The sequence below is a fragment of the Monodelphis domestica genome, chromosome 4 (assembly GCF_027887165.1).
Source record: "Monodelphis domestica isolate mMonDom1 chromosome 4, mMonDom1.pri, whole genome shotgun sequence".
Lineage (NCBI taxonomy): Eukaryota > Metazoa > Chordata > Mammalia > Didelphimorphia > Didelphidae > Monodelphis > Monodelphis domestica.
The window spans coordinates 219357155-219382066 of record NC_077230.1 but is presented as its reverse complement, the minus strand read 5'-3'; the positions used below and the strand labels follow the sequence as shown (position 1 = coordinate 219382066).

Sequence of the window (24912 nt, the reverse complement as noted above, 5' to 3'; positions counted from 1 at the left end):
TAATTTAAGCTAATTTAAGAATTAACATAATGAAAAATTTTCCAGCATGAATATCAATATTTTTCTCATGCCTCTCTTGGCCTACTAATTATTCCCATTGCCTGCCCCCCCCCCAATTCTCTATTGCCTCTTTCATTCCCTTTCCCCATCTTCTATATCTGGAATATTCTCTTCTACATTGCCTCTGTATACTGGAAGTATCCTAGGGTTCTTTGGCCCTTACCAGTATTTGCAAATGAGTAAGAGCAGAGTAAGTAGCCATATCTCTCACATCCCAATTGCCCATTCTTTCAGACTATTCTTCCCCTATGTTGGCAAGATAGCACAAGATACAGGGGAGTAAATGCATACAGGCAATTGCAGAAACTTACAGATCAAAGAAACCTATACAAATATATGAAATAAATATGAGTGAAGTCTTATAATCTAATTCATCCTACCATTACCAAATTCATTCTGCCAAATCCCTGACAGATCATCATATCTATTCTTTGCTAGAAATATACCAGTGATGGAGAGCTCAGGTCTTTGAAAATCATCCCATTTCTTTGCCAGACAACTGAAATCATTAGAAAGTTCTCTGAGAGCAGCAAGGTGGCTCAGTGGATGGCCAGGTCTAAAGACAGAAGGCTCTAGGTTCAAATCTGGTCTCAGACACTTCCTATTTGAGTGACCTGGGCAAGTCACTTAACCCCATAATTTACCATGATAAATATTCCCATTATCCTGAACTAGTCCTCATATGACCTATGATGGGCTATTCAGACTGCTCACCATCCTAGGTGCTCTCCTTTAGAGTTACTCCAATATGGCAATTTCCCTATTAAAATATTCAGAACTCCAGCTACCATACCCTGAATGTGACTGGAGGCAGTTTAGGATATGTGGGAATACTAATTTTCTTGATTTGAAGCTTAATTTGAAGTTTCTGTGATTTCATCAGTGTGGACACTTCCTCTGCCAACAAAGATGGAGACATTTCTATACTTTCCCACAATGCCTTTATTTCCCCATAAAGCTTCCATATATGCAATTTTCTGGAGATTCTTTACTTTTTTTTATCTCATACATACCAATGTACTAATCTAAATTTTCATGAATACTTTCTCTTCTCTTGACTTCCATAACATTTTGTCCTCCTGGGTTTTCTGCAGTTCTCATTGGTTCTTTTCCCTCTTTACCTGGTCCTCTGCTTTATCCTGCCTGCAAAGTATGGGCATCACTCAAAATTCTGTCTTTGGCTCTCGTTTTTCCCTTTCCTCTTTTCTTTTCTCCCTGTATTTTTTCCCTTGGCAGTTTTGTCCACTGCCATGATTTCAGTTATCACCTAGTTCTCTCTGAAGCAGATAAGTGGTACAGTGCATGCTGGGTCTGGAATCAGGAAAAATTTGAATTAAAATCTGACCTTAGAGAGATTTTAATAGCTGTGTGACATCTGTTTGCTTTAGTCTGCTCAACTATAAAGTGGCAAAAACAATACACCCACCTCACCAGGCTGTTTTGAGTGTCTAATGAGCTAATGTTTGTAAAAAGTGTTTCACAAAGTATTTGGAACATAGTAGTCACTATATAAATGCCTATTCTCTTCCTTTCCCTTCTCTATCACTAACTTACTTTGATATTTCATTAGTTTTCTCTCTTTGATTTTCTTGGGCCATTCCATTTGACCTTTCCCCATGAATTTAACCATTTACCAACTTGTGTCAGTTGTTTGTACTTATATCGCATTCCCTTCCTCGATTCCCACTAGATTGGGCATAAATTATATCGTTTCCATTATAGCAACAGGGAGAAATCAGCATTTTCTATAACTAATCTCTGAAAGAAAACAAGTCTGTGAAATTATAGCAAATTTCTGTCTCTCCTGTTGGTAGAGTTTCACTGCAAAATTCTAGCAGAACTGTTTTCCTTTTGAGGATCAACTATTGATAGGAGTAGGATTTTTCCACTGTGTCTTCATTTTCCCACTTTACAGATAGCATGTTGGTGGACTCCCAACTAGGAGATATGCCAAGGCTGAGAGGGCCTTCAAAGGCCCTGAGAGATCAAAATAGAGAAAAGGAGCAAAATACCCAGGCTAACATCCAGGAGGGATTCTGAGCCCAGGCTAATGAACAATTATAGCAAAGCACACCCACTTAAATAACCAGCTTGGTACAGATGGCCAGCCACAAGGTGGTTTTTCTGAGGGCCATAAGACATTGTAGGCAGCTTTTTTCAAAAATAATTTTAACTTTTTAACTTTTTCCAATTTTTATACTAGTTCACATCCTCAGTGGCCTGGTAATGAAATCAGTAGTATTATTTTTTTAAAGAATTGAATTTCTTAAAGTTTTCATATCCTTTTAGAGAAGATTGCATTTAGTCTTTTTATAAAAATTGAAAAGGAGCCGGGGCTATTTCAGTACTTCAGAGATCCATGATTTAGTCAATGTAGGTCTTCCCTCCACCAACACAGCTCCCAGCTCCTAGGCTTTAGCAGGCAGTCTTTGGGAGTTGCTGTGGCCAAAAGGAATGATCACTCTGTGGCATTTTGATAATGAGTCTCCCAGATTAGGCAGGATGGTTAGCAGTCATCAAACTCACAACCTGGTCCAGGCCCATGCTTGACATTTTTCCAGATTGGTAGGGACCCCCACATTTGTACTTTGCTAGCATAATCTTTAAGAACCCAAGGCATGGCCATCCGTGCCATGAAGAATTGCTGAAGTAGGACTTTAGGTGCCATTTTTTTTTGCATTATAAATGAAAAAAAAAATTTGTGCATTGCAAATATATCCATTATCTAAGAGCTTTAATTGAATTATAAAAGTTATACGATGGGTGCAAAATGATTGAAATGTAGTCCTAGGACCAGCTAGATGGTGCAGTGGATAGAAATCCAAGCCTGGAGTCCTCGGACCCAGGTTCAAATACAATCTCAGACACTTCCTAGCTGTGTGATTCTGGGCAAGTAGCTTAACCCTATTTGTCTAGTCCTTGCTCTTCTGTCTCAGACGTGTTACTCAGAAGGTAAAGGTTTGAAAAAAAAACACAACTTTTAACTCTTGGAGTAAATGAAAAAAGTACATCATATTGAAAACATTTTAAAAATAGCTTGTATTTGCTAAGAATCTATGGCACATTCTTTGGAGATCATATGCTTTTAAAATCTGTTTATTTAATTTTCTTCCTTAACTATGAATCTACTTTGGGTTATTTTTTTTTTTAGTTTTAAATATTTTCATTTATAAATCAGGCTTAGTATTCAGAATACTACCCAAAGTAAAAACAAATGGGGTGTTTTAAGAGATGTAACTACAACCAAACAGGGCAGCATTATTTAAAATGAAGCCCAGCTGTTTCTTAAAAGTCTAACATTATTCTCTTTGTTTTCATTCCTGCTGTTAATGATGAAGAGGAAATACTTAAATAGACTATTACTCTAAAAGAAAAAGAGGGATGAAAAGCGGTGGGAAATGGAGTGACCTAGCTTGATATGGCTTTCTGTTTTGAATGTTTATAAATTTCAGAAGTTGGCATATATTCCAATTGGTGGTAGATTTCACCTCCAGTTGCATGGGTCAGAACTCGTGGGTGTTGGATGGCTGGTAGTAGGGGGTGGAGTATTTCCTCTGACCCTTTTTCCTCATCTGTTTTTTAACCTCCTTCCTGTGTTAATGCATTTAACAGCATTTCTTTGCACTGGCAATGATTCATGGGGCCAGCGTACCTGGAAATTCTTTCATATTTTATTATTCAAGAAGATTACTAAATTACAAGTCTATTTCTAGACATTGATTCTTGATTGTTTTCCAGGAAAATAAGAATTTCCAATAGAGATTTTTTTAAACGTTGTTTTTGTAGTTGTATTAGTGCACAACATTCAGAACATTTTCTCTAATTTTACCTTCTGTTTTGTATTTTATAGATAATATTAACTACAGCATATTCAAGATGATAGTTAAATTATACATTTAAATTCCTTTGTATTAATTAGTTATGACTTATTGAAAAATATTTAAGGTGATAACTGTAGCATTTTTACTGAAAAATAATTAAGCAGTTTCTAGATGTTCTCTAACAAAATACCAAAAGTACAAATGCTTTTCTTATAACTTACTTTGAAATTAAGCTGCATCTATGTCAGCTATATACCACAGAGTGGCCAGTGCTTTCTACAGTTCAAGGGGAGAAAGATGTACCTTTAACAAAGAAGCATTTGTCACATTGTGTCCTGGTTTTTGTTTCAGAAAATATGATCACCACAAACATGTTGATATTTTCTTTTTGTTTTATAAATACACAAACAATACTGTATGAGCAGATTTTGTGGCCCACTACATTGCAAGTTTCTAGAAAGTGGAAACTATGACCTATTTATCTTTGCACCCCATTAGGGATTAGCATAATACCTTACACACTTAGGTGACCCAGTCAACATTTGTTGAATTGAATTAAATTATGGTGCTTTCCTTTTCTTTGAACATTTCAGCTTCCTCAAATCCAGAAGTTATCAAGATCAGCTCAATTCTGGATATAGCACCAAAAGTTGAAGAATATTACGTTAAAGGCTATACTGTAGATGCTGTTCACCCTGTTATAGTATCTGTTGGACGAAGAAGACACTTGCCAGCAAGCCATCTGTATAGAGTTGTATTGTCTCGCTTAAAATTAAGGTATGTTTGGGCCAGAAAGTAAGATTATTCTAGGATGTCATTACCCATTTTTAGTTGGAAAAAATAAATGAATTTTCATTTCATTTCAAATTAAAATTCATTTCATGATACAAAGATTGTCTTAAAGATCTTGCCACTCATATAATTGAACCATTTGAGCAATTCACCACATTGCTCCATCATATTTAATTTTTTAACGTTCTAACATTTTTCAGTGTATAAAATTGAGTCCAATTGATTAATTATTGATTTCTTAGCAATGGATAGGAGTTTTACAATTTTTAAAGATGTTTTGTTTGAATTTGCTGTGTGTTTGGGGGTTTAAATTTGAACTTGTGTCTTACACAGCTGGTGGGACAGTGGTTAGAGAGCCAGGTCTGAAGTCTAGAAGACCTAAGTTTAAATCTGGCCTCAGAAACTTACTAGCTGTGTGACCCTAGGCAAGTCACTGTCTGCTTTAGTTTCATTATCTATAAATTGGGGATAATAATAGTAGCTAGCCTTACAGGATTGTTGTAAGGATCAAGTGAGATAATAATTATAAATGACTTAGTACACTTCCTGGCACATTGTAAGTGCTATATAAATGTCAGTTGTTATTATTGTTAGCTATTATCATTCTTGGAATTCACAACATTTCCAGTCCAAAAAAATGAAACCATAATGCAAAGATAACCCTCAGGAGACACTGTAAAGTTAGGCCTCTTCTCAATCTTTCCTTTGACTTAATATCCTGCAGAAGGTGAACGCCATCACCTCTCAGGCTAGGTAAAACTGCCTTCTCTATTTGCTTTATATCTGGCTCACACCATCTCAGGATGAGCAGAATTAAGAAAAGCAATGAGAAAAAAGTAATTAAATGATCATTCTCTGGTCGCTGAATCTGAATAAATGGGGGGAATCCTCAAGCTTCCTTCCCTTTTGCTGTATGCAGAGAAAGAGGTAATAGATAAGAGTGTCAATCAAAAAAAAAAGTTAATCGCAAAACAGAGCTAATTAGAAATAATCTGGTTACTGGACAATATCAGAGCTGCCTGGGTTTAAAGAAAAATCATTTTCATTGAACCTTTTCACTATTCTGTCTTCTCAGTATTCTATAATTGAATTTTTAGTCTCTGAAATCACTCCCTCCATCTCTCTCTCTCTCTTTTCTCTCTCTCTCTCTCTCTCTCTCTCTCTCTCTCCCTCCCTCTCTCTCTCTCTTTTCTCTCTCTCTCTCTCTCTCTTTTCTCTCTCTCTCTCTCTCTCTCTCTCTCTCTCTCTCTCTCTCTCTCTCTCTCTCTCTCTCTCTCTCCCCCCCTCTCTCTCTCCCTCCCTCTCTCTCTCTCCTCTCTCTCTCCCTCTCTCTCTCTCTCTCTCTCTCTCTCTCTCTCTCTCTCTCTCTCTCTCTCTCTCCCTCCCTCTCTCTCTCTCTCCACACCCCCCCTCTCTCCCTCCCTCTCTCTCTCTCTCTCTCCACCCCCCCCTCTCTCTCCCCCCTCTCCTTCTATCCTTACTTTTCCCAAAACTATTTTTGGCCTTCAACTTGATCTTTGGTTCTTTCATTCCTGCCTGTTCATCACCCACTGGCATCACTTCTCTTGACCCAGTGAAAAGCTATTTCTGCAATGTTTAATGTTCCACCATTTAATATCATTCACCTACCCCACCCCAACCATTGTTCATCCATTATTCCCATCTTGCTGACTCACTGCCTTCCATCTCTATTTCTACCGTAGGTGAGTCAAATGCTCTTAGAGGGATTTAAGAAACTGTAAGAAGGTCTTCTGCAAATCCATGCTGTCTAACTTCAATAGGATCTTCATTGCTCTGTGATAACTTCTGTATTCATTTTTTAATTTTTTCATTCCTATTATGTAATCCATAGAAGCTATTTCTCTTGCCTCAAATCCACAACTCAGTTCTCTTTCTTCTCATTCTTAGTGGATGATCTCTCCCTTTGCTTTTCTAAGACCAAGGCTACTGAACTGAATTTCCTCAAGTCACTTATTGACTTGCTGTATATGGAGGTAGAATGTGCCCACCATTGGTCAGTACAGGGAATTTAATTATGTAATGAAGTTACTTTTCGTAATAAGATACTAGGCTTAGAAGCCAAATCTTCAGGACATGTCATCATCTCTTGGTTCTCTTTTTATATACCCTGACCCTCTTCATAATTTTCATTTTTAAACATTAATTAATTTGTTTATTATGTTCAAATTCCCAGACGTCCCTCTCCCTTCCCTGCACCACAGAAGGCATCACTTGACAAAAATATACATACATATGTATAAAACTATGTATGACATGTTTCCATTTGTCAGTTCTTTCTCTGGTAGTGGACATTCACACGTTATTCTTCAGACAATGTTTCTGTTGCTGTATATAATGTTCTCTTGGTTTTGCTTATTTCTAATTTCCATTTTTTAATGGTGCTAGTCTTCTCCCAAGAACTATAAAATGACATCTCAGAGTCTTATTTGACTCTTCCCTTTCCCTCATTTCCCTCTTACATCCAACAAATTGCTATGTGATGTACTTTCACAATATCTTGTGTCTGTACCCTGCTATGCACCCCATATTCTGTTCTTTACCACTTCTTACCTAGACAATTATAATAATTTGCTAACTGGTCTCTTGACCACCACTATCTCCAACCTTATATTGCTACCCTAATAATCTTCCAAATGCACAGCACTGATCATTTCCCCTCTTAAAATAGCCTTCAGGGACTCCTAATTGTCTACTGAATAAATTACAAACTCCTTAGCTTGCTTCTAACACCTCCTCCAACTGCAACCTGCTTTTCCAGCTTAAATTAATTCTACTCGACTTTACACACTCTGCATTACACCCAAAATAGGTTATTCCCCCTTCTCTTCTCTTGTTTTGCTTTCTTTCATTTCCAAACCATTGTTACTATCCCAAGCTTTCAGGGGAGTTTCTGCCATTGATATCCAGCCTTTCCTTCAAAGGTCAACTCAGGTGCCATATTCTTCACAAAGCTTTCTTTGATCTTATCCCATTCTCTGCTGGATCCTTCTTTGTCAAATTTCTCATAGAACTCTACTTGGTAATTATCACATTCTAATTCATATTATTGTTATTTTTGTGTCATCTTCCAGACTAAATTTTATTACTTGAGAATTGGGAATGTGGCTTATTTTATCTGTGTGACCCCAATGGGCCAATCAAAATGTCTTATTCTTTGTAAGAACCTAATAAGTGTTCTGAATTGAGTTAAATTAAATAATAGCAACTGAAATTAGCATTAAATTATAAAATGTGCTCATTGGATTAGTGATAAATTTCCAATTTTTGTAAGTATAGATTAACTTCCTGAAGTTTATTGGCTTGTTTTCCCCAACATAGGTTTCAAAAATTAGCCATCAGGATTTTTAAATGATTTATTTTAAAAACAATAGCTTAAATTATTTTTGTCAGTGTTTAATTTTCATCATAATACTTATAATAAACTCCAAACTAAGGTAAATATCTGGATTTAAGAGATTTTTCATCACGATTCCCTTGATTTCATCTGAAAATCCGGCAAACCCTTCATATTTGGCTTAGAGCAAGGGTCAACAACCTATTTAGCTCAAAATGGTCCTAGTGGCTCTGAGCAATCTTCTTAAGCAGTCAGGCAATAGGAAAGAAAAAGGGAAAAGAAAATAGGGAGGGGGGAAAGGCAAAAAATGTAGCAATATTTTTGTCAAAGACCTTTATGAACTAAAATGAGGTATATTTGTAAAGAGAACTATCTTTTACTGAATGATTTTTCTATTTTTCCACAATTATACTTTAGCTTCCAATAGAATACTGGATTTTAATACATGTGTAGTAATTCAAGCATTATTAAGCAAATATGACACAGTAGGAATGTTTGTGTCCTAATTACAAATCTGATCAGTCATGTATAAATAATTTTTCCATTCTTATCTCAAATAATTTATTTCCCCAGAAATTCTTCCTCTCTATCTAAGTAGTATTTTATTTATGCTCTTGATTCATTTTGTTATATGAAGATTACATATCAGTCTTAAAATTTATGTCAGAGTTATTTGATTTTCTTCAAATAAAAGCTTTTTTAGACACGAAATCAGCTTGCATTAGTATTTAGAAAGATTTGACCACTATTAAAATGTGTTTTCAAGATGATTCTAATAAGAGTGTGGAGCCATCAAATCTTATATACAATTATGGAAAAACTGTGGTTAAAGTTTTATCTATAGGTTGGTCTACAGATAATACCTAGGAATGTAATAATTTATCTACAAATATAAGCATTTTGATGGACAAATGTTAGGTGAAAGTCAGCAATAGAAGTCTAACCAAGATCTTTTCTCTGTCACAGCCAGACACAGACAACACCCAAAGGACAAGCCCGGCCCAGACTTGTAATCGAGGAATGTCCCTTGTCGTATGAAACTCTAACAAATGAAGGAGCAAAAGGGTTGATAGAAAAGGTACTGCCATTTGTCTTGGCCATTTCTATTCTACTGTGGTCTTTTTTCTAATTCTTTTGTGATTTTTTTCTAAAAAAAAAAAAGATTGACCAAAACCTCTGAATAACAAATAAGATTTCCAAACCCTAGTTTGTTGATTTATCATTTTAAGAATTATTCACAATAAAAACATTTTAAATTTGAACTGTTCTTGCCTTCTCATGCCTTACGGTGTCCTGGGTCCTAGAATACTATAAGAGTGGAGCCTGTGCTTTTCTACCATGCTGTTAAGGCTCCAAGCATGGTCCCAGGGACAGATCTCTCTGCTTTTTTTTTTTAAGTTAAAACCCTTACCTTCTGTCTTAGAATTAAGATTAAGCATCAATTCTAAAGCAGAAGAGCAGTAAAGGCTAGGCAATTGGGGCTAAGTGACTTGCCCAGGGTCACACAGCTGGGAAGTATCTGAGGGCAAATTTGAACCCAGGTCCTCTTGACTCCAGACCTGGCTCTCTATCCTGAACTACCTACCTATCTCTCTTGCAGCTTTCTGAGGACTCACCTAACATTACAGAAACTCATCAACAATGGCTAGTCACTTGGCCATGACAAACCATGAAACAAGGAAAAATATTAAATGCTCTTCAGATTTTTGTGGCCTTTTTTTTTTCATTTTTGCAGTTGTATTGCCCCCTCTAGATCACTCTCCCAGTTCCCTCGAAGTTTGGGTCCCCAAATGACAGCTAACTCCTCTTACACTAACTCTCTGGGTAATTCTGAGGGATTGTGGCTTCTTATACTCCATCACAAGCCCCCATCCAGTGGGACTCCCTCTAGTCCAAAGTATAGCAATGACAAAACTTATAAAAATATCCCCCAAGATGTTAACACTAAATGATAACCCTAATGCAAATATTAATAATAGGGAATGTGATATTTAAAATGGTTGATGTCTTAAACTGTAGTGAGTTAAAATGGTGGAAGATATAAGTTGTGATAGATATAAGAGAGGGTGAGTAAATTTGACTGCAGAAAATATGTTTAACTACAGTGTCTTGGTTTTAAATCAAATATAAGGTGGTCGCCAGGGAAATATTCCCAATTATTCAAATACCCAAGTCAACTGGGTTTTATAGAGATTTTAATTAATAATATAATGAGGAATTAGAGAAAGAGAGAAAGAGTAGGAAAGGAATAATTATGAAGGGCCTCAAGCCAATATGGCCTAGACCTGAGTCTTAAGAGAGAGAATCAGTCAGTCAGTCTTTTAACACTCACCACAAGGTCTGCCTAAACAAGGATTCTAGTGACACCAGGCCAGCTCCATCTCAGCTGACTTCACCAGAGAGAGCTCCATCGAGACCTCCTTAGAGATTGTCCTCCAAGAGCTTCCCTTCTCCAGAGCCTCTCTCAAAAGATTCTTCCCAAGCGATCCTCATCAGAGATCCTCCAAAAGGAATTCCTCCAAAAGGATATCCTCAAGAGATTCTGCTTTTTCTTATATAGGGGTTTTTCTCCCATGTCACCTCCCCTAAGTCCCTAAATCTACCAATCACTGTAGACGCTTTCCAAAGGACTGCCCATCTAAATTCCTGCTAAGTCGACCAATCTCCTCAGCAAGTCTGAATCAGAAAAAATGCTGCTGTGTCGACCAATCTCCTCAGTAAGTCTGAACTAGAGAAAACACAGCTGAGTCAACTAATCTCATCAAGAGAAAACTTGCCTGACCCTTTTAGGTACCTAGCATCCCATTGTATCAATTCTAAAAACAGGCCTGGCTCAAAGAACTCCTTTCCTTTATAAGTATGGTTTTCAAGTACTTTCATTGTTTAGCAAGGAGTTTTCTGCCCTAAAGCAGTCCCAAGTAGGGATGGGGTAGAGATCCTCCCATAGCAAGGAGTTTTCACATTCGAGTAGAGTTCTCACTATCTGGTAGGGAATTATTTCAAGTAGTGAATTGGAGGATTCCTCAATGTGGAGTAAAATTTTTAACATTCATAAGTCTGTGAAATTTTAAGGTTTACAGGAAATAGGTCTTAATCAATGATACATGTAAAACCCAGTGGCATTGCTCATTGACCACGGGGGAGGGAAGAGGAGGAGAGGGAAAGAACATGTTTCATGTAACCATGGAAAAATATTCTAAATTAATTAAATAAATTTATTTTTTAAAATATCCCCCAAACTGGAGGTTCACCCTACTTTTTACCCACCTTCAGATCCAGTGAAGAGCAGGCTCAAGCTAGAAGGATAGAAAGAGATAGTCAGGCACACATTTTAAGAATAAATCTAGGACTCATAAGGATGGAGGAATAGGAGAGCATAACTCACAAGTAAAGAGTTGCACTTCTAAATAAAAGTTGTTAGTCAACAACATGGAAACAGGTTCTACTCAAGGACACATGTAAAACCCAGTGGAATTGCATGTCAGCTATAGGAAGGGGAGGGAAAGAACATGACTCTTGTAACCAAGGAAAAATGTTCTAAATTGTCTAATTAAATAAAATTTTCAATAAATAAATAAATAAATGAAAGTTGTTTGTAAAGCAGAAAAAGAATAAATGTAGGGGCAGCTAAGTGACTCAGCAGATAAAAAAAAAAAAAAACAGACCTAGAGATGGGAGGTCCTGGGTTCCAATTTGGCCTCAGACACTTTGTAACCATCTGGCCCTGGACAGATCATTTAACAACCTCCATTGTCCAGCCCTCTCTTGCACCTTAGAACTAATATTTAAGACAGAAAGTAAAGGTTTTTAAAAAATAAACAATTTTTAAGTTAAAAAAAAGAAGGATTAGTATGTCACATGATTCTTGGCCCTGGGAAGCCTTTTATTTTTGCTTTGGGAGTCGTTTCTTCACTAGCTGAGCCGGCTCCTCACCAGATTCCATGTTTGGGCTCCCAGGATAGTCTACTACTAGGCTGGGTCAAGCAGGTCGCTCCTTAGCCTGGCTCCTCAGCAGCCTAAGCTACTGCTGCCACCAGATCCAGTGGTCTCTGCTTCCAACTCAGGTTGCTTTGGGACCTTTCAAGGGTTCTCCCAACCTGTCAGTGCTCACAAGGTTGAAACCTGGTCATTTCTGTCTCCAGATACTAGTTCTCCTATGATCAAGAAAGAATAAGCACAAAAGAGATCCAAGAAATCTAGGCTGGCAGCGGCAGGTGGGGGATAGAACAATCCATACTTGAAAGTCAACAAGGAACAAAGAGAGGTCTTCACTTGAACCTTGTAGGTACCTGAGTTAATCAGAAGACTCTTCATCACGCCCATAAGCATCCATGACCAGAATCAGGCTCATTGAGTCTCTACATATTGAATTGAAAGAAGGCAGGGATTATTGTGAGTCTTCTGTCCAACCCACCAGCAAGACCAAATACTTTAATTCCTTAAGGACTAAGCTTTCATTGGCCAACCTCCCCATTAAATAGCAGTGGCAGCAAAAGAGTCAGAAAGGGGACAGAGGATACTAAGAATCATATAGTTTTCAGTTAACAATTTAACTGTTGATGCTCTAAATGTGAGATGCTTTCTCAGGGTCTGGTGAATAAACATACTATTTTAAGAATTAAATATCAATTGTGACATTATCGCTATAACAAAAATCAAAAGAAAATGGGTTCAAATCTGACCTCAGATACTTCCCAGCTCTGTGAGCCTGGGCGAGTCACTTAACCCCAATTGCCCATCCCTTACCACTCTCCTGCCTTGGAACCAACACAGTATTGATTCTAAGAGAGAAGGAAAGGGTTCTGGTTTTGGTTTTGTTTTGTTTTGTTTTTTTAAGAAGAAAAACAATAGAAATTATGGCTAAATGAAAGGATGACTCACAAGTCCTCCATAGAGAAACAAATAAAAGTGTAGGCAAAATTAGTTTTATCATGCATCCAAATACAGCAGGAAATACCACTTTATAGTGTTCATCTCATATTTCATTGGTCCTGATAAGTATTTATAAAAGGACCATTTAGAAGATTATTGCAAGTCATGTACCAAAATCTCTTGCACAGGAGGTAGGGAAATTCTGCAAAGAATTTGATAATACTCATGAAATAAAATCAACATAGACTTTTCTTTAATATGCAATGAACTTAATACAAAAGTGAACATAGAGGAGAATAGTGAAAATTCTGTTGGAAAACATAGTTCAAGAGTAAGGTATTGGTCACTCTGTTGAGGTCAATGTATAGTGTGTTGGACTGTGGCTGATCAGACAAATACAAGCTTGGAAGGCTCTACCCCATACAGGTTGGGCAAAAAAAGCTCATGTGAACATTTGGGCTGGGGATGTCTCTAAATCTGGGAATCTCTCATTTCTTTTGAATGACTGCAATTCTGCTTTGCTTAGAACCATCTTTGATTCTGGTATGCCAAGCAGGACAGTCCTGTGCCAGAATGTCCCACTTCTCCAATCAATACTAAAGATCTTCAAAGAGACCATTGGAATGTCTTTGTATTGTGTGAGCTCTCTATACAGTATTCTTTTAGACAAATATATATTTGGCATTTGAACTACATGGCCAGCCCATTGGAGTCAAACTCTCTGCAGTAGTCTGAATGCTTGGCAGTTCAACTTGAAAAAGGACCTCGGTGCCTGGTATCTTATCTTGCCAGGTGATCCTCAGAATCTTCCTAAGACAATTCAAATGGAAGTGATTGGTGGACAGCAAAAACTACATGAGGTTTTTGCTTTCTAGGTGAGAAAGAAATGTGACATTTTCCCCTTAATTTTGTCAGTGTTTCTATTATTCCCTTGACTTAGAAGAAGATAAGTAAAAGCTTTATGATATATGTGTAAAACCAATGGTAGCCACTCATAAATAAAGAAATAAAAAAAATAAAGCTATCAGTACATGTGTTTCTACTGTGGATATGGACATGTTTACAAATATTTGGGAACTGTTTTAGATTGATACATGAAACACATAAGATTAAATATTATAAGAAAAAACTCATGAACATTTACTCAGATCATGTTTGCAAAATTTTTAGTATTAGGAGAAAATCTCCATTTAAACAAAAATTACTTTGAAATTTTTTAAATTTGACTCCTGTTATATTCCTATTAGAACAAACTCAGAGAACTATTTTTGTCTCTAACTTCCTGAACATGGTTGAAGACATATTGAAACAGGAAATTGTTATTTCAACATTTATAATAAAGTGGTTGTCCCAGAAATAAAGATGTTTCAGGAAACAAAGAACATAAAATATTTGAAAATTACCATATGTACCCACCAATAGTCATGGATAAGAGCCATTTAATCTTAAGAAAACTACATTGAATAAGTCCTTCAATGTAAGGCAACTGGATTACAAAGATAAGATTTAACTTTACACTTACACCAATTTAATTTTGAAAGTGAGGAAAAAATAATTATCCAGAATTGTTCAATAAAATAAAACTACAGAAACTATAAAATAAAATTATAAGAAAACACCAATGTCCTTTATTTTAAAACTGAAAGAATTAGAAATGCTTCTTTATTTATACCCAAAGTAAAACAGTCCAACCTTTTTTGTATTGTGTCATTAAAAGTTATGAACTTAGAATTCAGAAAGTAAGCAAAAATTGAAGTCCCCACTTACGGCATCCCATTTCTCTACCTCATTCTTCATTTTCTGTCTCCTCCCCATATATTTTAGGATTGTTTTTTTGTTAGGAGAGAAAAAGTTGTGTGAATTGGCTTATTTCAAAATGATTTTGCATCAACCATAATTCTTTGTCCTTCCCATTTACTCCATCCCTCTTTCTTTTCTCCAATTTTTCTTCTTTTGTTGTCTTCTCCAGCTTTGCCTTCTTTATTCTACCCCCCCCACCCCGTTAATCTCAGCTGCTCTCCTCTTTCCCCTACACATTTTTCATTTCTAAAAGAGTGATAGACCTACTGTCCTTTGTGCTGTATAGATCATACCTAGAATATTGTGTTCAGTTCTGGGCACCCCATTTTATGAAGAACATTGATAATCTGGAAATTGTTCAGAGGGCAATAAGGATGGGAGACCACCTTTGGGAGGCAGCTTGGGATAGACTAGACTGGAAGTCAAAAAGACCTAAATTTAAATCTACCCTTGAATATTGTGAAGATGAGATTTAATCATTACAATACTTAATAAATAGAAAGCGAAATCACCTTTAATTAGTGAAAAGTGGATAGAGGAATGGGAAATGTTTTCATTCCAGCAAAGACTTTAAGGAAGGGAGAGACTTTAACAAATAGTGATAGTGGAGAGAGAAGCCCATTCTAGGAATGGGAGACAGTATGAAGAAAAGTGTGGAAACAAGAGTTGACAGTAAAAGAACAAAGAGCAAAAATAGTTAAATAATCTCATATTCCTGGAACATGGAGTATGTGAAAAAGGAATAGTATGAAATAACACTGAAAAGGTAGGTTGGGGGGGGGGGCAGCTAGGTGGCTCATTGGATTGAGAGCCAGGCCTGAAGATGGGAGGTCATGGGTTCAAATCTATCCTCAGACACTTCCTAGCTGTGTGACCCTGAGCAAGTCACTTCACCCCCATTGCCTAGCCCTTGCTGCTCTTCTGCCTTAGAACCAATACACAGTATTGATTCCAAAATAGGAAGGAAGGAAGGAAGGAAGGAAGCTTGGAGCCAGAGAGTAGTGGTCCTTACATGCCAAGATAAGAAATTTATATTTGATTCAGTAGTTATTAGAGAGCCATTGAAGGATTTTGAGCAGGGAAGTGGCAAGATCCACAACTTATTACCTGTATGGCCTTGGATAAATCACTTCAATTTCCTTTTTCTAACTCCCTCCCACAAATATTAGCGCTCTCCTTCTGAATACTACCTTATATTTTTTTTCTATCTATTAAGTGCCTCTATTTCTTCAACTATAAAGTGGGGGTAATAATAGCACCTTCTTCCCAGAGTTGTTGTGAGGATCAAATGATATATTTGGTAGTTTTTTGTTTTTGCAAACTCTTACCTTCCATCAGAATCAATACTGTGTATCAGTTCCAAGGCAGAAAAATGGTAAAGACTAGGCAATGGGATTAAGTGACTTACCCAGGGTCACACAGCTAAGAAGTATCTGAGGTCAGATTTGAACCCAGGACCTCCTGCCTCTAGGCCTGGCTCTCAATCCACTGAGCCACCCAGCTGTCCCCCAAATGATATATTTTTAAAGTACTTAGGACAATGTCTAGCCCATTATAGGTGCTATATAAATACTTCCTAATATTGTCTTCTTTCAACATCATCATCATCATTACTACTCTTCTTCTTATCTATACCTATTTATGTACATTTTATCTCCCTTGATACAAGGCAGTTCTTGAAGGTAGAGACTATTTATTTTTTTCTTTGTAGGTGCTTAATAAACGATTATTGACTGATCAAAAATAAAAACGATGCATTAAGATGACTATTTCTACAGCAATGAAAAAGATAGATTGGCTAGGGAAGAGACTGCTAGTAGCAACATTAGTTATGATGCTATTATAATAGTCTATGTAAGAAGAAATGAAGACCTGAACTAGGTCTATTACATGCAGTGGAACTCAACGAATAGGAGAATTCTTTCAGAGGTAGACTTACTAATGAATATTTGGCCATTGATTGAATCTTGGGATGTTAGGGAAGAAAAAGTCAAAGGTGACTTTGAAGTTTTAAGCTTGGCTGATTGGCAAAGTGGAGGCACCATCAAAAGAAAAAGGGGGAAGGATCAGGAGTTTTTTAGTGGGGAGGTGATCAATCCTAAACATATTGAGTTTGAGATGCCAATGGAAATTCCAGATGTAGCTATCTAATAGGTAATTCGATATACAAGATTAGATCTCTGAGGGGAAGTTAGGAAAAATAAAGACTAAGGAGTCATCTGTGAGGAAGTGATCGCTGAAGCCATGGAAGTGGGGTGAAGGTGGCAACATACATAGTATAGAAATGAAAAGGAACACGTATGGACTGAAACTTTAGGTCCACATTCAAGAATTAAGTACAAGAGACAAGAGACAGAGTATTATCAGTCAGAAAGCTAAGAGAAGAATCATTAGAATACATCATGAGAGCCAAGAAGGACAAAAAAGAGAGTCAAACTTGGTAATAAAGGAGGTCATCAATGGAGAGTAGCTTCAATTAAAATTGGGGAAAGGGGAGAAATTACAAGGGACTAAAGAGTAGGCAAGTGTTAAAAACATAGACTCTTGTGGGTTTGGTGGGGTTAAGGAAAGAGTGATTCGTTTGGGGTTTTTTAGTTAATGTTTTAGGTTAGAATAGTCCTGAGCATATTTATAATATAGACAGGACTCAGTAAAATGGGAGACATTGAAGATACACGTGAGAGAGAGAAAAGGAGAATGATTGCTGGATCTAAGTAATCCATTTTAGAGGGGTTACAAGGGAGAAGTTGAGAAATTCAAATCAGAAGACTTGAATCTCTTCATTAAAATAGGAGTCAAGATCAGCTGCTGAAAATGAAAAGAGAGTGGGGGAATACTGTTGAAGATTTGGAATGCCTGTTGTGGAGACTATATAATAAGGAATGACTAAAAAGATTGTCATGTTAGTCATGAAGACATACTTGAAGTTAGGTAGAATAGCTTTGTAAGGGATGTGTTCTTCTGATTTTTCTCTAGCAGATTTGCTACTTGGAAACAGAAACAAATTAAAAATCAACAAACAATTATGAAGCCCCTACCATATGCCAAGGACCAAGAATAGGAAGACAAAAACAAACAATCCCTGCCCCAAGGAGTTTGCATTATAGTGGGAATACTACACATACACAGACAAGTAAATACTGTATCATTTGAGGAAGGAGAGACACTAACAATTATCATGGAAATGTTTCATGTAACACATAGCGCTCGGTCTGGACTTTGAAGGAAATTAGAGATTCTAAAAAATGGAAGTAAGGAGGGAAGACAGCTTACAAAAAAGCAGAGGGAGAGGATAGAAGACCCAACTTGGAAAGCATCAAATTGACCATTTGGCTGGAATATAAAGTGTATAAAGAGTAAAATGCAATAAGTCTGGAATTAGATTACAAAGATTAAATACTAAATGAATTTTCATACTTTGATCTAGAGATGATAAAGAGCTACTGAAAAATCTTGAGTGATATTATCAGAATCATGCTTTAAGATGGATGTTTTAGTAGCTATGTGGAAGATGGATAGGAGAAGGGAGAATTTGGAATCAGGGAGATCAATTAAAAGACTATTACAATAATTCAGGTGAGAAAGTTAATGAACTCTGATGGTGTCTATGTGAGCAGAGGGCAGTAGAACTAGAATTGGCAAGAGTACATATGTGTGATGAGGGAGAATGAAGAATTGAGCATGACTCCAAAGTTACAGAGCTGGGGCAGGGAGTTAGCAAGATAAGGGAAGATGGGAAGAAGGGGGACCAAGTGTTTTAAGTGTGGAAGAAGGAACAGTATTAAAATAACTAACCCTTGAGTTGAAACTAGGTAGGGAAGTAAGAAGAGAATTAGATTTGGAGTTATTCAATATTAGAAGCATAATTCTTCTTGCTTCAAGAATGAAATTATTTCATTGATGCAAATCACAAGACCTCCATACCCTAAGTGACAGGTCTTTTATAATTGTTCTGTTCAAAAAAAAAAGTAGTCAACTTTCTAGTAATGAAGAGCATTTTAGGACTTAACTACACTGTTATTCAGGTAATATAATATAGGCCACTGTCATGTTTATACTTATAAGTGGAAAGACTGGAGGAAAGAGAAAAGAATGTGACTCCCTTTCTTTGTAATCTCTACTTTGCCCCCCTTTTATTGACCTCTGGCTACTCAAAGCACTCCCAAAGCTTAGCTCTTGAAGCAATAGCTAAACCTATCTTCTCTGATATACATGGATCCAGAGACATGTCTAATTCTTTCAGCCAAACCCAATATAGCATTTAAAAATCTGATTTCATCCAGTGCTTAAGTTTTTTTACTCCTTCCCAACTTAACTCTGTTCTTTCTATGCCAGTATATTGATTCTGTTGCTCGGAAATAAAGAGGCAATTTTGCTTGATGAATGTATCATGACATAGCATATCTCATCAAATTAATTGGGATAAACAATGCAAGATACCCTCTTACAAAGAGAATACAGAGTACTTTGGTCAAGATATGTAATAGCTGAGAAAGTTATTTGGCAGAGATATTCAATTACTAATAAGAATCAATTAAGCCTGATCTATCCCATGAAAATCTCCAATTTTATTTAAAAATATAATTATATAATAATTAATAATATATTTAATGATTCTTTATTATTGATAAAATAATTATAAATCAATTATTAATAAAATTACTCCAGAATTCACAGGCAAAATGAAAACTGAGGTTTATATGTATGCTTATCTTTCATTATTCATTTCCTTTTTAAACACAGATAAACGAAGCTGCTAAAAGAGGAATGAAATTTGTTGGATTTGTAACACAACATTGTCCTCAGTCTAAAGTTTGCAATGGCACCAGCCCCGATGGTGATGTGGAATCAGAGTCAAGCCTGTACAGAATTCAAGAGCACCAGAGACACAACTCAGATGAAAACTGTAAAATTTGGAATGAAGGAACTTTGAGTGGTCAGTCTTCTGAAAGTGGAATTGAAGAAGAAATTCATCATGAAAGTGGACTCTGGCAAATGGGAAGAGAAGGAAGTCCTATTCCCTCCAAATCAAGAAAAGGAGAAGGTAAAAAAGGGGGGGGGAGGAGAATTAGGACATATTCCTAACTTAAATTTAGACAAATGTGGCTTTTTGAAAGAGGGAGAAGGTAAATGGATCCAAAAATGAATTTTGAAAGATTTTTTTTTTAAGAATTGGCATTCACATATCATTCATAGATATACTTTCATTTCATCCTCACCCCACTCCAAAGAGATAAGCACTACTGATCTGATAATCCCATTTTAAAGATGAAAAAAATGAGGCTGCCTGATTAAATGGCTCATCTATGGTGACCCAGCTAGTAAATGTAAGAAGCAAGTCTCAACCCCAGGCCTCTATTGACTCTAGGACTACCCTTCCAAAAGCATTAAGTAATTTTAAAATACTCAGAACTGAGAGGAACCTTAAAAAAAATGTAATGGGGGGAAATTAAGTGGCTCAGTGGATGGAGAGCCAGGTCCAGAGATGGGAGGTCCTGGGTTCAAACAGGGCAGCCCACAACAGATCCAAATATACCTTCTCACTCTGGTCCAGCTTGTCTTATAAACCATCTCTCTGCTGGGCATCTTCCCCTGGATCTCTTGACATTATTTGGAATACACGGGCTATCCGAATTGTCCCTCGTGCTTGCTACATGACTAGCCCACTTTCCTTAATACTTATATATGTTTCTCATCACATCCATGAAGACATTTCTCTTGTGCAGTTTTTCATTAGTAATGGATTATAGCCTACTCAAACCCAACATGTGCAAATCTATTTTCTTTCATGACTCTTACTTGAAAGTCTTTGGAGACTGTGGGATTCTATAACTCAGTGCCATACCAGAAGAATATTCACAGCAAAAATGTGAGACTTGGTTACAAAAAGAAGCTTAGGGGGCACAACAAGATGGCTCAGTGGATGAGCATGCCTAGAGATGGGAGGTCCTGGGTTCAAATTTGGCCTCAGACAATTCCTAGCTGTGTGACCCTGGGCAAGTCACTTAACCCCCATTGCCTAACCCTTACCATTCTTCTGCCTTGGAACCAATACATAGTATTGGGTTTAAAGGGTTTAAAAAAAAAAAGAAGAAGCTTAGAGTCATGAAAAACACTGCATATTTTCTAATTGCCTGCCAGTACTGGGCAGGGGAAGAGAAGAGGCAGAAGGGGATAAGTTCAATCAAATTTGTGTGGAAATTTATCACATGTAATTGATAAAAAATTAAAATTTAAAAAAAAAACCTACTTCTCAATTTCTCATAGCAATCCAAGCTATGTTCAAGTCTAGGCCCAAACCATTGTCTGTGTGCAGTTTCTGTCCATGATTTGGCTACTCATGGACCAGTTCTATGAGTTGTCTATCCAATTGCATATGGTGGACTGGACAGTAGATAGTCTTCATCCATTTGATTTTTCCTGTGTGTATAGGCAGCAGAACTCTTTTGAATGATCATGGATTTAAGTTTGGAGACCCCGAGCTTCCTGCAATCAGCACAATATTATCCACAAACAAAATTATCTAAAGAATATCACTATCTATGGATGTTGAGTAGAGTTAAAAACTGTTTTAAAAAAAAGAAAGATTCCAACTTATAGTATTCAGAGAGTTCCTACTTTACAAATTTGGCTTAGAAAATAACCCATGTGGTCTAGATATGGCCATACCCACATTGCAGGTAATTTGGTGCTTTGCTTCCAGTAATCAAGAAAGGCCAATCTTCCCCCAAATGGACAATAATGGATCCTCACATATCATTCTTTTAGCATGGAAGAAAACACCCTTGTAAGAAAGCCAGGGCTATAGTCATTTGATATTGTTTCCTGCTAATTTCAAGAAATCCTATCATATCACTAGGACTGGGAGGTGAAGGCATCACCTATATCATAACATGCCTAAGTCAGTGAGAAAAAGATATTGAGTGTCATGATGTGTAGAGGAGGCATGATCTTACCTTTGATATCCTTAAATTGTTAGTAGAGCTTGTTCTTTCTACTGACTAAAAAACATAGAGCTTTCTCCCAATATTTCTTCTCCATCCTCTGCACATCTACACATTGGGTAGCCTCTGTACTCATTCTGCTGGCTCTGCTTTCCTACCCCCCAGCTTTCTTTTCCCTTATTTTAGTTCATTTAAGCAAATAGAGTCACTCAGGCATGGCAGGGTAAAGGTATGTCCAAAGAGAGACTGTCCTTCCTTCTGCTACCTTATTTAATCCTGTATTGGTTCTCAGCCTCCCCATTGGTACCCATTTCTGACTTTTATACAATTAATTTTCTAAACTTTATTTTCTATTCTTTTAAATTATGAGTCCAAAATGTTGCTGATTTAATTTAAAACTTTCAGAAACCATTTCCCAAAGTAATTTGCTTTTATTTAAATTACTTTTGAAAGAGTTCCCTAAAAGATGAAGTCATTCATTTTTCTCTTTTTTTCTCTTGTGCTATTCATCCTCAGATAATAAATTATATACAGTCTTCAATGTTTTTGATGATGAATCAACATGCTGGACCTATCAAGAAGGCATTTTATCAATGAAAGTCACAAGGAAAGGATCTGTAATTAGTACACTAGATGCTGACTGGCTAGAGCTGACTACATTTTATTATAAACAAGGATTATCGTTAATTGATTCTTTTGTATCCTGGGAAACTTCTAAAGGTAAGACTGATTTCAGAAAGGAATCTTGTGATATAGAAATATTTTGAAACTCTGTCAAGAATTGTGGTTTGAGGGGGAAGCTAGATGGTTCAGTGAATTGAGAGCCAGGTCTAGAAATCTAGGAGGTCCTGGGTTCAAATTTAGTCTTAGATACTTCTTAGCTGTGTGATCTTGAGCAAGTCACTTAACCCCCATTGCCTAGCCCTTACCACTCTTCTGCCTTGTGATATAGAAATATTTTGCAACTCTGTCAAGAATTGTGGTTTGACATTCTGGAGGGCAATTTGGAACTATGTCCAAAGGACGATAAAAGACTGTCTGCCCTTTGATCCAGCCATAGCACTGCTGGGCTTGTACCCCAAAGAGATAATGGACAAAAAGACTTGTACAAAAATATTCATAGCTGCGCTCTTTGTGGTGGCCAAAAATTGGAAAATGAGGGGATGCCCCTCAATTGGGGAATGGCTGAACAAAATGTGGTATATGTTGGTGATGGAATACTATTGTGCTAAAAGAAATAATAAAGTGGAGGAATTCCATGGAGACTGGAACAACCTCCAGGAAGTAATGCAGAGCGAGAGGAGCAGAACCAGGAAAACATTGTACACAGAGACTGATACACTGTGGTACAATCGAAGGTGATGGACTTCTCCATTAGTATCAATGCAATCCCTGAACAATCTGCAGGGATCTAAAAAAAAATACTACCCACAAACAGAGGAACTGCTTGACTACAGGGTTGGAGGAGATAAGACTGAGGAGAGACTCTAAATGAACACTATAATGCAAACTCCAACAACGTCGGCTATGGGAGAGGGAAAGGCGGTGGGGGGGGGGGGGGGGGAGGGGAGGAAAAGAAAACGATCTTTGTTTCCAGTGAATAATGTATGAAAACGACCAAATAAAATAATATTAAAATTGAAAAAAAATAAATTAAAAAAAAAAGAATTGTGGTGTGAGGGGGCAGCTAGGTGGCTCAGTGAATTGAGAGCCAGGGCTAGAAATCTAGGAGGTCCTGGGTTCAAATTTAGTCTTAGATACTTCCTAGCTGTGTGATCCTGAGCAAGTCACTTAACCCCCATTGCCCAGCCCTTACCATTCTTCTGCTTTGTGATATAGAAATATTTTGCAACTCTGTCAAGAATTGTGGTTTGAGGGGGCAGCTAGATGGTTCAGTGAATTGAGAGCCAGGGCTAGAAATCTAGGAGATCCTGGGTTCAAATTTAGTCTTAGATACTTCCTAGCTGTGTGATCCTGAGCAAGTCACTTAACCCCCATTGCCTAGCCTTTACCACTCTTCTGCCTTGGAACACAGTACTGGTTCCAAGGCAGAAGATAAGGGTTTAAAAACAAAATTGTGTTTTGATTACCTTTAAGTGCTTGAGGACAGGAACTATTAGATTTATTTTAGTCTTTGTAGTCTCAACATCTAATTCAATCCCTTGCACTTCGAAGGTGCTTCGTAAATACTAAATGATTAAAAACTGGCCTCGGACACTTCCTAGAAAGAAAGCACGCAGTGTGGGTAGATGTAGTGTCAGCAGATGGGCTGGACTTAGCATTAGGACATGTGGTTCTGATCCCCGCTCTGACATTTACTGGCTGTGTAACCTTAGGAGAACCATTTAGCCTCTCTGAATTTCCATATCTTTATCATAAATTGAGGATAATAATAGTTGGCTACATTTCCCAGGATATCGTGAGGAAGGTTCCTGGTTATGGCATATTGTTACTCTAACTGGAAACGAAGAAAGCCAGTTGTAGAGGATTTTTTGTCCTATTATAGTGGATGCCTGACATTTTCTGGAAATCACTCTGTGGTGATAAAGGGATGAATGAAAAAGCAAATGAAATAAGAACTACTCAATTTACATTTCCGATTTATAGAGTGACTTTAATGGAAATATTTTACATTTGTACCATTTTTAAATACTCTGGAAGAATCCGTCCTGAAAACTGACATCCGTTCGCCAACCTAGTTGGTGTTGCTCAGTAACAAAGCGGCATGTTGGAGGCCTTCCGCAGGCCTGAAATAGCCTAAATGGTACATGCCAAACAGGCGATGGCTGGCTACTAGAGTTTTTTTCCGTTTGGGCCTTTTCGGGCACAGAGCGGTCACGTTTCTCTTCCCAGACCATGTAGCTGGACAGCTGCTTACCTTTCATAAAATGGCACGGACAGCCCAAGAGAAGCCTTGAGGCCCCCAAGCCAAGCACTGCTTCCTCACTTTTGGTGGCGTCTTTTTACTGGATGGGGAAAGAAAAGATCTCCCCTTCCCGGACTCTCAGGCGCCCCCGAGTGCCTTGGGCCTTTGCCTGATTGCAACAAAATTAGCCTCAGCAGATGCGGCGCCGGAGGCTCTGTGGGCCCCCTGTGCCGCAGAGCTCTTTACGCAGAGCTCTTTACAGTCCGGGCTTCGGGAACATCGTGGCTCAGAGCAGTCTCATTAGACGTCCTCCGCAGCCCGCTTTACGAGGCAGAGCCCCAAACCAGCCTCAGCCTTTTGGCAGTTTGATGGGGTGCGTCACTCGGGACTCTCCAGAGGCCC

At 37.5% G+C, this 24912-nt stretch overlaps 1 protein-coding gene across 6 annotated transcripts in view; it reads left to right on the top strand.

The window, feature by feature from the left end:
- The window catches only part of RFTN2 (raftlin family member 2), a 95546-nt gene that overhangs the window by 11634 nt on the left and 59000 nt on the right, over positions 1–24912 (top strand). For all 6 annotated transcript variants that reach the window (XM_056794163.1, XM_056794164.1, XM_056794161.1 and 3 more), the window contains exons 2-5: positions 4475–4658; positions 8995–9106; positions 19444–19744; positions 22161–22364. In XM_056794163.1, the coding sequence (XP_056650141.1) occupies positions 4475–4658; positions 8995–9106; positions 19444–19744; positions 22161–22364 (801 nt within the window). The remainder of the gene's footprint in view (positions 1–4474; positions 4659–8994; positions 9107–19443; positions 19745–22160; positions 22365–24912) is intronic.